Raw genomic sequence first — 18,038 nt, 5'->3', positions numbered from 1 at the left:
CACACAGTGGCCCACCAGGTGCCTCTGAGAAGCCCACAAGCAAGAGAGGAGCGCGTGCCCTCTCTCTGGCTGTTGCTCCCCTGCAACTGGTATTTGGAAGCATCTTGGCTGTGCAGCTGGAGGTGGCCTATAGCCACAAGACTAGTAGACATTGATAGACGTGTCCTCCATGACCTTTTCTAAGCTGCTTTTCTAAAGCCATCCAAGCTAGTGGTCATCACCACATCCCATGGCAGAGAATTCCATAGATTAATTACGTGCTGTGTGAGAAAGTACTTCCTTTTGTTGGTCCTAAATTCCCTGGCAATCAGTTTTATGGAATGACCCTTGGTTCTAGGGTTGAGAGAGAGAGAGAGAGAAAGAAAGAAATTCTCTCTGTCCACTCTCTCTACTCCATTCATAATTTTATACACCTCTACCATGTCTCCCCTTAGTTGCCTCTTTCCCCAGCTAAGAAGCTCCAAATGCGGGAGCCTTGCCTCTTAAGGCTCCAGGCCCATCTGTTTGCTGTGCACAGACACAGAAAGTTAAACAGCGGTGGGTTCTGCAGAGATGGTGAGGGTCTCTAAAGATCACACACCCTGTGGCATGACAAAGCTTGGGTATGTGTGCTGTTCTTGTTGCCAGAGAAAACCCCTTGTAGCAGAGAGTAGTGTGCAGGCATAAACCTTTGGGTGCTCGAAGGGAAGCAAGTGGCAAGCAACCTGCTCCCCTTCAGTCCAGCAAAAGCTCCATGATCCATTTAGAGCCAGAGTGGGGCATGCTTGCTTATCCCAAGCCCCATATCCTTGGACCCCAAACTGTTTGCAGGGACTAGAGTGATGTGAACTCAGGATAAATGTGACTTATCTCATTCATCCCTTCAGCACAAGACATGCTCCTGCAATGGCCCTGCAGGCAAAGATGCAGAGGAGCAAACACACCTCTTTGGGCTCCAAACTCATTGTTGGGCCTGGTGAGTCTGAGGAGGCCTGGCACTGATAAGTCTTGGGATTTGGCCATTGATTGATTGATTGATTTGATTTGATTTGATCTGTATACCGCCCTTCCAAAATGGCTCAGGGCGGTTTACAATTAAAACAAACCACTAAAACAATAAAAAGCTAAAACAAATTAAAAAACAATATAACAATTAACAATTTAAAAACATTTTAAGACAATTAAACAATTACAGTGATTAAAACCCCCAAAATTGGGTTTTGAATTTTAAAATAGACCAGATATTAAAAAACCCCAAATTTAGGAAGCTGAGAAAGCTTGGGTGAAAAGATGGGTTTTCCGGTGTTTTTTGAAAATTGCCAGAGATGGAGAAGATCATATCTCAGCAGAGAGCGCATTCCACAATCTTGGGGCAGCAACCAAGAAGGCCCGTCTCTGTGTAGCCACCAAGCGAGTTGGCGGTAACTGGAGACGGACCTCCTCAGATGACCTCAATGGGCAGTGGGGCTCATAATAAAGAAGACGCTCCCTTAGATACCCAGGGCCTAAGCCGTTTAGGGCTTTGTAAGTTATAACTAGCACTTTGTATTTTGTCCGGAAACCTATTGGCAGCCAGTGTAACTCCATCAGTAAAGGAGTAAATTTGGGGAGCCATTGCATGGAATATGGCTATCAAGGGCACAAAGGTCTCCCTCCTTCCTCTGCCTTCTCTCTCCATCACCCATCTTCCATTATTTTCTTGCAGGTCCCCACTTCTTATGTTTTCCATCAGTTATGGATATTCATCTTGGTACAGACACAAGTTGAAGGCTTGTTGCTGAGTGTACAAGACAATATAAACAGCAAGCCTTAGGAAATGTGAAAAGCTGTACTCAGTAGAAGCGCCTCATGCTGTAAGCTGTGATGAAGAGAAGAATTTAAGAATTTAAAAATAGTCTGATGTTAGGTGGCCAGTGCCCATAAAACATAAGCTTGGTAGCCCTCTAAAATTATTTCCTTTAGAAAAAAGCAATAATAAGAAAATTTCAATTGAGAGTACTAATCTTGAATAGAGACTGCTGAACAGGCTTTCTTGGGAAACTGTATTTCATATGACTGTGTTTTTTTTAAGTGTGTGTCTTCAAATACAAACATCTAAGAGATGGAGGAAAGAATTGCATTTCTACATGAAGAAAGCTTTAAAAAAAAAAAGGATTCGTGGGAAAGCTAACCAACTGTATTTTCCATATGCAAACTTAACATTCCTTTTGACAGATTGTTTGTTGGGACTTGTCCAAACTGTCTACAGGTGTTAAATGTGAATACTGTACCTAAATAGTAAGACGCCATATGAAAAAGGGAGAAAGCCTTCTTTGATGAAAGATTGCCAAACTGCTGTGATGTCGTTTGTTTCCCTCCATAGCCTAGTTTTCTATTAAACCATTTATCCACCCATTTGAAGACTTCATGCACTCACCTGCTTTTGACCAGGGAAAAAGTTCAGAAATGCAGAGGGCATGTTGCAGTAGTGAGGTAGTGGTTGATCGCTTGGGAATTATGCAACTGTCTTGGAAAGGAGTATGCATTCATTAATCCATTAGAAGGTGTGAGTTCTTCATTCTTCAGACGATATTTATGAGACCATTCTTGCAGTCCTTGTTTCTGGCACAGTTATCTTGACCTTCCCACTTTTACTAAAGCAGATTAGGATGGCCATTTAAACTTCCCTTGAAAACATGGAAATAGTAGTAATACACCTATATCCCAAACTTTCTCTTAAATATGTGAACAAATTGGTGGTATGGACAAGGAATGCTTTTCTGTTAGTACTATCTGTTAGGCATGTAAAATCTTTTAGTGCTGAAAGCAGGGACTTTTCAGTAGTGGCACCACAACCTTTGAACATTCTCCTCATGTAAGCCCACCAGGCCACTTCTTTATACATTTTTGACAACAGGTAAAGACTTCCTTGTTTGCTTAGGCTTTCTAATCTTAGATCTTTGAATTTTAGGGAATATGAGAAAATATTGAAGATGTCTGGGGAAACCTCAGAAGCCAGGGAGGGATTGAACAATGTTTCCCAAGCTATTACTCTGTGTCCTCTGTTATACATTCCCTTTACTCTACTTATTTCCAGTCCCCATACTACTGATTGCTTCCACAACCTGCTCCTGGTTTTAGGGGCCCTCAGCAACTTGCTCTCCATAGGTGCACTCCTACCTGGGTGGGTCTAACAGTGCCTCTTTGCCATGATGACACAAAGGCTATAGCCACAGGGGTGCTCTCAGGGTCCACCTGTCAGCCTTCCTTCCATTCACCTAAAATATTCACCTATACAAAAGCTCTGCTTCACACACCATTTCTTAACCTGTTCTGCTGAAACAGTAAGTTTATGTTGACACACATCAAGGCCAGCTTAAGAGGGTGAACAATCGAGCAATTTCTGGGCCCCAGACCAGTGAAGGTCCCACTGCCTCAACAGCACCTTTTAATATCCTTTTGGATTGAATATCCATGAATGTCAGAGGCATTGTGGAGAGAATGCTCAGCATGCCCACTCGGCTGCTGACTGGCTAAGGGGTGCCTTCCCCCCAACCCTGGAGCAGGGTCTGCCAGATTTATATCTAAAGAGGTACTTTGTTCAAATCACAGAAGGATATGGACTTATATGAAACTTTTTTATATTCGTGCACAATGGCAATTGGGTTTTCTGCTTTTTTCTACAGGGTGAGAGAAGCTGCTATGACCAGCTTAATGGAAGTGACCCTGCTGTTAACACAGAATGAGCCAGAGTTGATAGATGCAAACGTGTATGTATTTTGCAATGCATTTGTGTCGGGGGGGGCTCATTGCGAGTCACTCCTTGAGGCAAGGCATAACGTGCCACTTCTCTCTCTCTCTCTCTCTCTCTCTCTCTCTCTCACACACACACACACACACACACACACACACACACACACACACGGCCCTGTGGGTGAGCCTGGTCTTGCCCCTCTTCCCCATTACCTGCCAGGTGCAATGTGGAACTCCCTGCCCGCCTCTGTTTATGATACCGGGCAGCGTGTGGGCATCCTCTTTGCCAGCCCGTGTCTCTCACGGCCACTGTGTTCTCCCTTTCAGCACCACACTTGCCCTCTCTTTTGGGTGCAGGAGGGGAGAGACAGTGAGGGAGAGTGAGCCAGTTGCTGGCGTGGGGTGGCGGCGCGAGGAGGCAGGGCCCGGCAATGCTGGCTGTATGCTGCCTGCTCTTGCCACCACCCCAGCGGCCAGCTTGCACTCTCCTGCTGCCCCTCCCCTCCCTCCAGCACCCAAAGTGAACAAGCCTGGTGCTGGAAGGGAGAGCATGGCAGCAGGGAGAGTCAGGGACTGGTGAGGCTGGAGGCACCCAATGCTGCTGGATACACAGAGGCATATCTAGGGAAAATAGCACCTAGGGCAAGCACTGAAATTGTGCCCCTGTCCAAACATCTGACACCCATCTTTTAGATAACTTTACTATAATATCAGCTGAAAAATACAAGTCAAGCTCATTAATCTTTTAAAATTTCAAGAACTATTTAGCAGTGGACTTAGCCAGACCAAAAAATGCTGGAAAACTACAAATTTCAGTGTGCTGGGGCTCATGAAATACCCAAATACTATGTGGAGGTATACTTGGAAAACTAAACAGAAGTGCCTGTCTAATTCTCTACTATGCATTGTAGCATCACCATTACATAAGTTTTAAAAATCAATGGAGAATTTGACTTTTCCCAGATACTCTGAAAATAATTAAAGGATATGCAGAGTAAACTGTGTCACTGCTTGGACTATATTCTAGTCTTTCAGAAAGACAGTTAAAATGAGAGAAAGAGAGCAAGAAACTCCCAGTGGGCCTTAATACTAAGTATTTCACACTGATTCAAAGACAAACTCACCATTAATAGTCATATTAGCAAGACATCACATTTAAGTCACTTATCACAAGAAGCAAAGTAAGAGCAAATGAATACAATCCTAGCTCATAAGCTTCAGCTCAGTATTCACAAGCCCTGATTTTCTGTAGATAGTGCCAAACTGAATATGTGTCCAGTGACTTATATTATATTAAATTAATTTTTTTTAACCTGTAGCCCCTTCAGGGCACTTCCTATAGGCCATGGGAGGGGGGGCATCTTCAAAGGTTACCCCTCCCACCGCTGGCCTCTAGGGCCTCGCAGAGAACATTTGAGCATGGCTGTGGCCATTTTTTAAAATAATTGTTTTTTTTTAAAATGGCAGCTGAAAACAAAATGGCCACCACGCATGCTCAAATGGCCTCTGCGAGGCCTGGCATGGCCTAGGGCCTCACAGAGGCCATTTGAGCATGTGCAGTGGCCATTTTGTTTTTGGTGGCCTTTTAAAAACATAATAATTTTAAGAATTTGCGCCCCCCTTCAAGTGGCGTCCAGGGCACATGCCCTGCCTGCCCTACCCTAGATACGCCCCTGTGGATACAGCAAGCCGCGGTGCACTCTGGCCCAAAGGCAGAGCGCATGCTTGGAAGGCGAGTGGGAAGAGGGGCAGTGTCGGTGCTTGGGCTCTGGTCCAGCAGGTGGGCTGCTGAGGAGGCATCGGGAAAGGGGCACTGGAAAAAGACTGGAGGTGAGGTGGGGCTTGCAGACACCAAGTGGTGGGGGATGTCTGCAGTGTGGGATGGAGTTGCCTGCACTCACCATGTGAGGCCGTTACCTCACCTTTCCATATGGGTGAACCACTCCTGTTTTGGGTGCCCCGTGGTATGGCTAGGCAATGAGCAATTTCCCGAGAAGAGTCCTCTGCTAATACCTCCTACTTATAAAACGCAATCACCCCCACAAGTGTTCATGAAAGCATTCAGTCAGAACTTGTCCTTCTGTTACGAGCCCTGGGAATGCTTACTGTGGCTTCTGATTACTGTGTTCTTGTTAAACTGCTCTCCATTAATAGTCTCTTCTATTTAGAATAGATGTTGTGCCTCTTCTGTGTCAAGAAATGCTGCATATATTTTATATATGTATTTACTCTAAAAGGTTGCAGGCTACCTGTCCCAATGCTAAGCAGTTAGCTATTAACAAGAATGCAATAGAGTAAAACAGTTACAATACAACTTTAAAACCACGATGCTAAGAACCATACTAAAAGAGCAATAAAACCAATGAGAGCAGTGTGCAAAAGACAAGCTGAACTACATATGGTTTATGTTCTTGAAAGCCAACTCAAGGAAACCCAGTTTGACCAGTAAACCTTTTCCATGGTTTTGAGGCAAATGAAGTAAAAGAACCACTTCAGGCTGCTAATGGTGTGTGTGTGTGTGTTAAATTTCAGGTCCAAACGGATTATGTGCTGCCTGGCTCAACAGTCAGCTGAAAAAATTGACCGATTCCGAGCCCATGCAGGAACTGTATTCCTCACACTTCTATACTTTGACAAACCTCCAGTCCCACATGTACCCCACCGGGAAGATTTGGAGCAGATATTTCCAAGGTAACCCTTGCATAATGGACTCAGGGTTGAGTGATAAACTCTTGTCCATCAAAATGAAAAGGTCTTTTATTTTAATATGCTGTGATTACAAAATATGTTTCAAGACTGTGCTATTTCTTTCCGTCTTTTCAGGATTGAGCCTTTGTGATTTATAGTGACTATTATTACTGTTTATAGGGGGAAATGGGCAATTGAAATGCATTTGCTTTCTGCTTAAATTAGGATCTCAAACATGATTTGTCATGTGTTTGGAGTTAAATGTTTACTCTACTAATTGAAGATACGTATAATGTGGTTAATGTATTGTTATAGGATATTAAAATAGCATAATATTGCAGAAACTTCATTTAAACAGTGTGTGTTCTACAACTTGCCAAACAGCAAGTAGTAGAATCTTGCTGTCAAAAGATTTTCCCTTTTGATTTCAGTGACTACTTGAAATTCCAGAGCTTAGCACAAATTTTGGCCGAATTGACCTCCTGGCAATTTCACCCCATCTCCATTTCACCCCAAATTTTGCTGAGCTCCAGAATTTCAACCTGATTTATATAATCTTTGCTTTGGAAAGGACATCTCCTGTCTCTGTTCACAGGTCAGAGGCAGTAACATTCAACTGGAATGCACCATCACAAGCCTTTCCCAAAATCACACAGCTTTTGGATTTCCCAGCATATCGATACCATGTTCTAACTGGCCTGACAGTGTCTGTTGGTGGACTAACGGAATCAACAGTGAGTGAATAAAAACATATGTTTTGTAGGAGGAACTTTTGACCACAGGTTTAAAATGATTGGCAAGAGCTGTGTGTCAGCTCAGTGGGCTGTCAGCGTTTGAGAAACATGTTGTTGATTTTGTGGTCTTAAGGTTTTGTGTCGGATCTTGTGGCCTTAAGGTTTTGTGCCCAGCCTTTTACTGTTTAGTGTGTCTAAAGCCTGGTTGAATTTTCTCTTTTACCTGTTTCCCTGATCATCTCTATAACCTACTTTGTTTAATATTACTCAAGCCACTCTGGTAAGGTGAGAGACTGCAGGTTGCCTGACTAGAACCCACACATTATCTTCTCCCTATGCCAGCATTATCCTTCGTGGAAACTGGGGTAGTGCTGGCATGAGGAGGAGCCAGACCACAAGTAGGTGTAAAAAGGCACATTCCCTTCCCTCTTTTCCTCATTGCTTGTGACAGGGTTCCAAAATCTAGGGGAGCATTTTTAAAAAGGCAAGACACCTGGAGCGCTGGTTGTAGATTTATTATTTATTTATTTTATTGATTAAACTTCCCTCTTATTAAAACTCCCTCTTTCATTGACTATTTGGAGAGTGTTTCTGACTATATAGAGCCGTGGTTCCCAACCTGGGTTCCTCCAGATGTTGATGAACTGAATTCCCAGCATCCCCAGCCATAATAAATTGTAGCTAGGGATGCTGGGAGTTATAGTTCAGCAACATCTGGAGGAACCCAGGTTGGGAACCCCTGATACAGAGGGTAGTAACAATCTTCAAAACCTACTATCTAATCTGCTGTCTTTGTTTCAGATGTCAACGAAATATTGCTCATAGATTTTCTATAACTGTGAGGCAATTAACTACCCCTTGTTGCCTCCAAAAGTGAAACAAATTTTAAGAATATTTACTGTCATTTAACCTTATAATGACCTTTCTGTGTCAGTAAGGGAAGTTAAGAGCTGGGGAAGTTGCCTTACGACTCAGTTGCGTAGGCCCCTGTTACAAGCGAATCAGCATCTTGTCACCATTGGAGGCTTAGCGTTTGCGGTGCGAGCCCTTCATTCCATGTGCTCTCTATGCTCTTTTCCTGTTGTCCATTCACAAATGGCTGTCGATGCTGTGGAACTCTGCTCAGTCGCGTCTGTCTCTGGTTAGCATATAGCTTCAGCATTATCGTGTTTGTCCAGCAGCACTCTTGTGGGTGGCTGGGGTATGGGCCTTGGTGTGCCATGTTTTTGCACGTTGTATTTTTAACACGGCACTGGAGTGAGCGGTATCTGTGGAAGAATCTTGACTCGTCTTGGCATATGACTGAACTAAGTAGTCTGATGCTTTAAGCCTGCCTCCACAGTTCAGTATTTAGTTCAGTTATACCAGAGGTCAAGAAATGTTGGCTCTGTTCACCAGCCAGTCAGAATTTTTTTTACTCATAAAGCTAAGACAAGTGCATTACTCATCAGGCATACTTTTTCATTTGTCATAGACAAGCAGACTAGTGGATTTCCTGAGCCCTGAGTTATACAAAGCCTTCCATAGTGCAGTTGCAATGTATTGAGTTCATTTGCTGGTGCAACACCATGACTCAGAAAATCAAACCGTTGTAAGCGTCCTTCCACCAAATCCTTGTCCCCTTTTCCTTACAAAACAGTCCATAGAATCAGGTGACCTGAACTTCAACCATATTGTACTTACACAGTTGTGAAAAGTTACACATTTCCACTGCATCATGCCAGACTCTTGTGGTTTTTCATAATGATTTAGAGATGAAATTCAATTTCAGTAAAATGGCTTTAAATAGGAGGTCTTCCCCACCCAAATTTCACAGACAGAAAAAAATAGCTTTGAGTCACTGGAAGAGGTCAAAGGATGGCTATTTCCAAATATTTTCCTGTTGGATTAGTAGCATTTGTTACACTTGGTTTTCAAAAGTATAAACAGCTTGATTGCATCCAGCTCGCTTATTGTTGGCTTTGCCTCTTAGCTTAAGAGAAGAACCTTCTGTTCTGCTTTCAAAGATGTTATGCTGAATTCTTAACTTTGTGTGGACCTCCTTAAAATATTTCTCAATAGTTTAGTTCAGTAATTTTCGGACTTGTGCTGTGAGAAACGTACTATTGTATGTTTACACACTCCAAATGTAAATCTTTTAGTAGATAAGAATGGAGTATGCTTCCAATTTTAATTTTAAAAAAAGGTGCTTCAGATGTCTGGGGAACATGGAAACATTGTTGTAGCCCAATTCTCTTTTATAAAGTAAACAAAACCACAAACAAGCATTGAAAACTGAATTATATTTAGTCGAAAATTAATAGGCAAAATCGTGCCTGTTATTCAGAGAGGGGATTGTTGCAACAGGGAATACTGCATGTTTAAAATTGGATCACTGAAAGCAAGCAAGATTTCACTTTAGAATGAGTCTGTTGAGTTTGGTTGTTTCTATAAAAATCATTCCATACCAAGGATGTCCACAGTTTGCTTCCAAATTAGTTGGCAAGGTTTGTTCTGAAGGTGGTATTTCTGTGTTTACAACATTTGATGTCTGCCCAGGTGCTAAGATCAGGGCAAAAGAATTGCAACCCTGGGAAAAGAAAGATTAGTGAGAAGCGCCTGCTTGTGATATTCTTGGCTTGTCAACCTGCAGCTGACTTGTTTTGAACTTGCTGTCTTAAAACAAAAGATAAAACCAAAGGAGAAAATTGCAGGAAGCTATGAGGTACCCATAGACAGAATTTGCATGAGGCACAGAATAAAGCACAAAGTGCTGTTGCGTAGGAGATGCTGGAGGGGGCTCCCCAATTGTATCAGATATTTATGCCAGAATGATTAAGGCCCAGATGAAGTTCAAGAGGGCAACAATGCAGTGAGTTTTGTGGGTCAGTCAGTATGCAGGTGCTGTTCCCTGGATCCTGAAACTTATGTTTGGACGGATCAGTCAAATTGCATGCCAACTTCTGATTGAGAAAATCGCCACAGAAGGCAGTTGTGTTGCTTCTCATTGAGGGATATGGAGGGCTAGGGTTTGACAACAGAGGCACATTTGTGCTGGCCTTGGCTTTGGAAATGGCAGCAAGTGAAGCACAAAGGAGTCACCGCATTGCCAGCAGGGATTCCCAGATGCTGTTGACTACAACTCCCATAATCCCCAAGCGAAAGCTGTTGCAGCTGGGGATTCTGGAGTTGTAGTCAACATCTGGGAATCCCTCTTAGAGGGAACAGTGATTGCCAGGTGGTCTTGTGAAGACTGCAGATCACCATGTTATGTTCAGAAATGCTTTTACACTAGTAAGTGGTGTTTACGCCCCCCCCCGGTCACCTCTTGACCATAATGTTTTTATTGGGAACTTTTCTCATTTGTAGGTGCGTTGCTCATCACAGAGCCTCTTTGACTATCTGAAGAGAATTCAGATCAACATGGAAGCTATGAGCAGCTTTTGTGAAACACTGCTACAAGTCTTTGAGGACAATCTGCTGAATGACAGGTAACGTACGTGTGTGTGTGAGAGAGAGAGAGGGAGGGAGGGAGGTAGAGAGAGAGAACAATTAATTTTTATTTGGAACCCATGAAAAGGCCTTATGACATGCTACAAAACTGAGTCATCAAGTCAAAACATTTTCCTGGTTCAGCATGTCTCACCACCAAACTGCAGTCTCTGAGTGACTTCCTGAACAGGACACAGGGAGTCAAGAGTAGACTCCTGCATTCTAACACCAGACAATACCAGGGATCTATGCTATGGGATCCACAGCGTGAACTAGAAGCCTGTTCTGCACAGTGACAAACCCAAGTGCAGATACTGATCTGAACAGTTAATGTAGCTGCTGGATATCCCACCCTTTTGCCTAGTCATCAGATATGACATGGCTTCTTTCTAGACTCCCAGGGAAAGGATCATAAAGCAGCTTGTTCTGTGGCTCTGGATTGTTTCCAGCATTAGTGTTTCCTCCTCACATTTGGGGATGTGTGTCTGAAATGTGTACATAACAGAGGAATCCAGGAGCTTTGCCAAAATGTATTGCAGATACTTATTTGACCATTCCCTGGAGCTAAAGTAGCTGGAAGTTTGAATTTCTGCATTTTGTTTTTCTCTTTCAAATCTAAATAGTGGGGTGTAGTAAGTACAGCACTGTTGGATACTGGAGAACATATTCCTACATTAAATCCGTGACGAAATAGATTTTTTCCAGTTGGCTGTACAATTGATGAAAGAAATCAGCTTCATTCTTTGGGTTTTTCTAAAAAAATCTGGTTTTTCAGCAACATTTAAATGGGTCAGTTACTACAGAGTTAAAATAAAAATAAAAATAAAGACAAACGTTAACTTCCATTATGAGTGAAAAGTGATGACAGAATTGAAGGCAGCTCTGCAGGCCAGGCAGGCCAGCCCTCTGCTCAGTGTAGGAAATCAGAGCTACAGTATCCCAACAGACTGCTCTCCAGCTTCAGCCTAAAGTTCTTCGGTGAGGGAGAAGCCCCAGCCATGGGTTCCATTCCTGAACTGCGGCTTGCTTTCCAGACCCCTTCATTGCCCTCTGTTGAGCCCATTTCATTTTCTCTGTATGCTTTTTAAAATGCAGCACCCAGAACTGGGCATAATACTCCCGATGAAATCTGACTTGTTCAGGTAAATTGGGAATATCACTTTTTGACTTGGAAATGATGGTTCTGTTGATGCAGCCTAAAATGACACTAGCCTGTTTTGCAGCTGCATCACATAGCTGGCTCATGTTCAGCTTGTGATTGACTGCAGTCCCAAGAACTCATGCTTCTGCTGCTGCTTTAATTGTATTAAAGGGCTGGGAGTAATAGTTATGTTGTCCAATCAAACCCATTGCAATTGCTATATCTGAAGAACCTACCAAGGGCCTTGGAGAGGCAGTTGGTATATGTGGGACAGCAATAATTACATCTGCATCCTCTTGGCTACAAGCAGGGTCAAACATGCACCTTGCTCCGTCTGGGGCCACCTTGCTCTCCTCTCCTCTCCTCACCCACCACCACCCTGCAGGCCAGCCATTCTTGCTGCTGCCACTCACTGCGCTGCCTGCTCGCTGGTGGAAAGCCCCAAACAGGCCCTCTCTGCTTCCCACCAGCCTGGAGTTGGCTCAGAAAGCAAGAAATCCCTGCAGTGTGCTGGCTTCCAGCCGCTGGGATGCAGGAGGGGCCTGTTTGGGGCTTCCCTCTGGTCCAGGAGGAGCCTGGCAAGTGCATGGCGGGCAGGAGTGGCACGTGGTACAGTTGCAGGTGTGTGGAGGCCACCACGCTGTGGGGCCATGCCACCAGAAGGTGGGGTTCATGCTGTGGAGGGCAGGGGGTGGGGGTGTCTGTTCACACTGAACACTGGTTCTTTCTATCCTACAGTAGCTACACCACTGCTGGTAGGATACCGGGGGGGGGGACTACCCAGCTTTCCAGACTAACCCTGCCTTGTTGGACCTTGTAGTTTAGCTCACTTCCATGCCACCAAAGAAGAAGAAAAATTATTCACAGGAAAAACAAAGCTGGATATCCTGCACGCCACCACCGTGCAGTCGCCTGGCTGCACAAGGTGCATTCCCAAGGCACAAGCCAAGTGAGAAGGTGGTCTACTTCCTCCATTTCCCCATGGCAGGAACAAACAGCCACAGTTCAAAATGGCTACCTTTCCCTCCATTATCCTCCTGTATTGCTGGTGGAAACAAGGGAAGAGACCTTCTCTGTGGTGACACCCACAATGTGGAACTCCTTGCCCACAGAGATTTTGCTCACCCTCACTTTGATGGTCTTCTGCTGCGATTTGAAGACTTTTCTGGCTTAGACCTTGTGCCAAGCACGTTACTCTATTTTCTAATGTGTTGTGCTCACTAGGGTATCAGTACCACTGCTGAAGATGCTGGACCAGATATTGGCCAACGGCTGCTTTGATGTCTTTGTCACGGAAGAGAAGTAAGTGCTTGTTAGCAGGTGGCAAGGCATTCTTTCCTTTGTTGGAACACTTCCAAAGGGAGTGTTGCATTTTTCCTCATGTATATTATCAATCAATCCATCCATCTTTATTGATACGGTCTCAGACCAAACAGGCAGTACACGTCAAAGAGAACAAGTTGGTAAGCATAACAGAATTATAACTATACCTATAATACACAGAGTAAAATCCATACCCCTTCCACTACTGAGTCCACTATGCAGAAGCTAGCATTTGTTGCCTGATTTTACTCACAATCAAACTCAGCAACATTTAGGAGTATCTTGTCTTTCTGGTCGGGGAGCAAGAAACTAGTATAAAATGAATCCATATGGCCTGTTTAGTTTAGTTAAAAGCAGGGGAATGTAATGATAACCTAAATCCTTGTAAAACCCACAGTACAGCAGAACATGGGATGTGGTTTCTATGGTGCCTGAGACACAGGGACAAAGTCTTTTGGCCTTTTGGCTAAGATCAAGTGCCATATCATGTATATTACTGGTGTAATATACACGATACATAATATACATGAATATAAGAAGCTGGGTAAAATGTTCTGGAGCGTGACAGAGGATTTCTTTGGGAAAGTCTCTTACCGATAAACAAACCAAACCTCATTATCAGTCCTGAGAGGTGAGAGGTTTGCAAACCCATCCTTCAGCCTTCATAGGTGGTGCCTCCTACACTGGCAGCAGGATTCCCTTTCTTCCCCAGTGCTAACATGATTTCAAAGGCCCACTCTTGATTTTTGTGAAAGCTTGAATAAGGGGTGCGGGGGTGGGGGGAATGGGAGCACCCAAGTCCAGAATGTTTATTTTGGCCAGTGGATCCAGAGTTGTGGTGCACTGTGATATTTGTAGTGTCTGGAGTTGCATCACGTAAGTGACAGTGCACTAGCTGCAATCTGGGTTTTTAAGAGAACGGCTTCTTCGTAATGAACCCCACCGCCCACTGAAATCAGCTGTAGAGGTCTGTCTGCATTTGCCATCTGGTGGCTACTCAGGGACGGGCCTTCTCCATTGCTGCCCCGAGGCTTTGGAATGCGCTCCCTAGTGCAATAAGAGCCTCCCCATCTCTGACATCCTTTTAAAAGTCCTCAAAGACGCATTTCTTCACCCAGGCTTTTAACTGATATTGTTTTGGTTGTTTTGAATGTTATTTTTAGAATATTGTTTTCAAAATTTTAAATTGTGTTTTACATTTCTTGCTTTTAAATTTTTGTTTTGTTTTTAATTAATGTTTTACTTTATAATCTTGTTGTAAACCGCCCAGAGACGTAAGTTTTGGGCGGTGTAAAAATATGATAGATAGCTAGGACAGATAGACAGACAGATAGATAGATAGATCAATCAATCCAGGCCTAGCCCAAGTCCCAATAGCACTGGAGGTGATGTGCTGAGGCCTCCCCCCTTTGGCAGTGTGCTGAGCACACCTTTATTCTCCCTCCCCACTCCTAGATTGGGCAGTATAGAAGAATGTAATTTAAACAATTGCTGCCTCCTCCCCTCCCAAGGCAACACACTCAAAGGCTCTGGGGTCCATGAGGGTCCAGTGCTGGTCTCCCCATGGCAGACCCGCACAAGGGACACTTAAGGATAGTGATTTCCACTCAGCTCAGTAGCACTCCTGGACTCAGTGTTCCCGCTTGGGGCTTGGCAGCCCAGTGATTCAGCCTAGGGGAAAGGGGGCTGAGTACACAACGGATTCTCGACTGGGTTGGCTAGGGCAGTAACAGGCAGCTCTGGCCATCAGACTTCCATGAGGGCAATAGTGAAGACTTCTCCCAGGAACTTCACATGGGTCTGGAGGAAATGACCTTCTGTTTCCCCAAATGTGGGCAAACCTTAGGTTTCATCGTGGATAAGGGAACTAGACTTGGAGGGGGTGGTGGCAGCGGTGGCGATTCAGAGGAAGCACAGAACAGAAAGGGTCCATTGTGCCAAATCTGCATAACGGATGGGGAATCTTAGTTTATGGCTCTACAGCATCAAATACTTTTTAATGCTAAAGACCCTCTGGCTGAATTAAGAATGAGCAGAATTCAGTGGTGGAGCAGGTGTCACTTTTGCTAGGCAGCTTTTGCCCCAGTTCAGTCTTTGCATGATGTTGCTGTTTGATCCAAGCAGAGGCCAGTTTCTTCCTAGCACTGAATGCCTTTCTGTGCTTTGCTTCCTTCGCTCCTGTAGGCATCTAGAGTTTGGCAGGGGGGTAGGAGGTTGTCTGGTAACAGGGTTCAGTAATGTACCATCAGGAGGAATCTGTCAGTATAGATTTTAAACAAGAAGTCACCAGCTCCTTGACATTATCTACAGATGAGTGATTTCTTCAGTGGTCATTTGGTTCTTCTGCAGACTGTCAGCTGTTGTGGGGGGCACTCCATATTGCCCTTGATTTAAGGACCACCCTGAGTGATGTCATGATTGATCTGGATAAAATGCACCTCACCTTTTTGAAAAGCTCAATTTTCAGGAACACGTGTGCCCAATTTGCATAACACACAGCCTTTAGACAGATCCCTTCTCCCTAGGCATTTATCCTGTTACTGCTGGAGTGCTGCCATACAGAAGAAGGAATTTTCTCAATTTCCTTTGGAGAGGCTGTGCTATTTAAGATCAGGCATAGGTTAGAGTTAGTTATTGAAAATGTGGAATTGGCAGATGACAGAAAGCAAAGCAGGTCGATTTCAAATGCAGAATCCTACGCATAGGACTACATGTTCTAAATTCATTCCAGATGCTCAACTGCAATTGGCCTCCTTGCTGAATGCCTGTATTGTCATTTCCTTTGGATATCACACCTCATTCCCCATATTGCCATTGTCCTCTGCTGAAAAGCAGCAAGTACTCCTGTAACTGAATTAATCTCCAATATATTCCATCCCGTCTGTGAATGGTCTTGCATACTTGTGAAGAACATTAACCAGGCTAGAAACAAACAATGCAGTGAACATTCACCATCCCACATTTATAGTAGTGCTTGTGCAGTCTTCTGCTCACACAAGGAGATTCTGGTCAAGCCTTCACTATGAAATAGGCATACAAACTAGCATTTGTTTTACTAGGCCAACATTTTGGTAGGGATAAGGCTAATACGGATGTGCGAATCAATTCGGATTCAAATCAATTCAACCTGAATCTGGTCGATTCAGGTGATTCAAGCTTGAAATGAATCTGCTCAGACACTCCTGGCCAAATTTGAGCTTGAATCGAATTACGCCAGATTCTATTCAAATTGATTCAAGATTTCGGTTACTCCTGTTAATTCCCCCAGATTTCCAGCTTTCATTTAAAAAATAAAGCTAAGCTCTAGCCCTTGTAGAAGTGGAGTAATGGAGCAAAATGTGTAATCACTATTTTTCAAGTGTTTGGATTCTTTGGTGTATTATAACTTTTCCTCAATGCAAAGTTCATTGATTGATTAATTGATTGACTGATTGATTAAGTGCCGTCAAGTCAGTGTCGATTCTTAGCGACCACATGGATAGACCACACAGATAGTGTAAAGTTAATTACACACCTTCATTTCTTCTATTCATTTTGACTGCCTCTGGACAGTGCCAACTGCCAACTACCACCACCACACCTGACTCTCAAGGCCAACTACACAGCAACTACACCCAACTAAACACCCCCCCCCCACCCGCAAGGCAGTGGGCTATTACTCAGTTTATGTTCTAGGAATTTTTTCAAGTGTTTAGACTCTTTGGTATCTAATAACGTTTCCTCATAATGAATCCCTATGAGGATTCATTATACACCAAAGAGTCTAAACACCTCAAAAATTCCTAAAATATAAACTGAGTACCCAGTGGCTTGAGGGTTGGGGCATAGTTGGTGTTGGGATATGCAACAGCTGCAGCCTAACTTACTCTGTATAGTTTGCATGTAATCTGCTATGAAGCCAGAGGGGGCACTGTAGTTTCCTCTGTACTGGTTGGGCTAGCTAGGAGTTTCTATTCTCGTTCCTGTTCCTGTTCGTGAGTCAGCAAGTTCTGTACTGGCCTCTAAGCGTTTCTCTCACAAGTAAAGTTGTCTTAAACCTTGCTCTGGTGTTTGTTCTGAAAATCATTTTCAGAGTCCATTTTCAGAGTCAGCCAGAGTCAGTCAGACCATTTTCAGAGTCAGCCAGAGCTGGCAAAGTATAGAGACAAGCTGGCAGGTTGCAGGTGAATATTAGGCACTGGCATGATACCCCAGGTACAGCAGGACTTCACCTTTCAGCATAGGAGAGAGATCAGGTGCCAAGTGGAGAAACATTAGTAGGCAGAGGCAAGCGTAGACAGCTCACATTCTGCAACAGTTGGCACATGGGATGCCACTAATTCCCCACTCCCACTCACAAAGCAGTGTGTGGGGGGGGGGAATGAACAGAAGAAATGAAGGTGTGTAATGAAGACACCAAGGAATCTAAACACTTCAAAAATTTCCAAAAAATAAACTGAGTAATACTGAATGTGGCAATTGGCACTATCCAATGACAGTCAAAATGAACAGAAGAAATGAAGGCGTATGATGAATCCTCATAGGGATTCTTTATGAGGAAAGGTTATTAGACACCAAATTTGGGTGGTAGGTGGCACCCATAGGGACCTACCCACCACCCAAATTTGGAGCCCCTAGGACCTTTAGAAGTGGGCCGGACCAAATAAAATCCAACTCAAATCAAATCTGATCAGACTTGAGTTTGCAGATTCAAGTTTGAATCAAATCTGGCTGATTCGATTTGACCTCGAAACAAATCACAAAAAATCAATTCGTGCACATCCCTAAAGGCCAACCTGAGTTTCTGAGGTCCATGCTTTAAAAAAAAAAAAGATTGCAAAGTACAACATAACAAAATTCTCAATTATATGCAAAACTTTATCATATCAAATTGTTGGTTTTGCCACACTGACCACGCATGGAATTCCTGGGCTAAGTTAAATGGTTCCCAAAATGGCAGTTTGCTTTCCTGTTTTCACTTTCTTGCTCTT

General features: G+C 43.7%; 1 protein-coding gene across 4 annotated transcripts in view; it reads left to right on the top strand.

Annotated features, from left to right (window-relative positions):
• The window catches only part of TBCD (tubulin folding cofactor D), a 218,846-nt gene that overhangs the window by 193,568 nt on the left and 7,240 nt on the right, over window positions 1–18,038 (top strand). For all 4 annotated transcript variants that reach the window (XM_053293259.1, XM_053293260.1, XM_053293262.1 and 1 more), the window contains exons 31-35: window positions 3,645–3,728; window positions 6,244–6,402; window positions 6,995–7,133; window positions 10,482–10,603; window positions 12,970–13,047. In XM_053293259.1, coding sequence (XP_053149234.1) covers window positions 3,645–3,728; window positions 6,244–6,402; window positions 6,995–7,133; window positions 10,482–10,603; window positions 12,970–13,047 — 582 coding nt within the window. The remainder of the gene's footprint in view (window positions 1–3,644; window positions 3,729–6,243; window positions 6,403–6,994; window positions 7,134–10,481; window positions 10,604–12,969; window positions 13,048–18,038) is intronic.

This window comes from Hemicordylus capensis, chromosome 2 (genome assembly GCF_027244095.1).
Source record: "Hemicordylus capensis ecotype Gifberg chromosome 2, rHemCap1.1.pri, whole genome shotgun sequence".
In the NCBI taxonomy this organism is placed as follows: domain Eukaryota; kingdom Metazoa; phylum Chordata; class Lepidosauria; order Squamata; family Cordylidae; genus Hemicordylus; species Hemicordylus capensis.
This window is presented reverse-complemented; position numbering and strand designations above follow the sequence as displayed.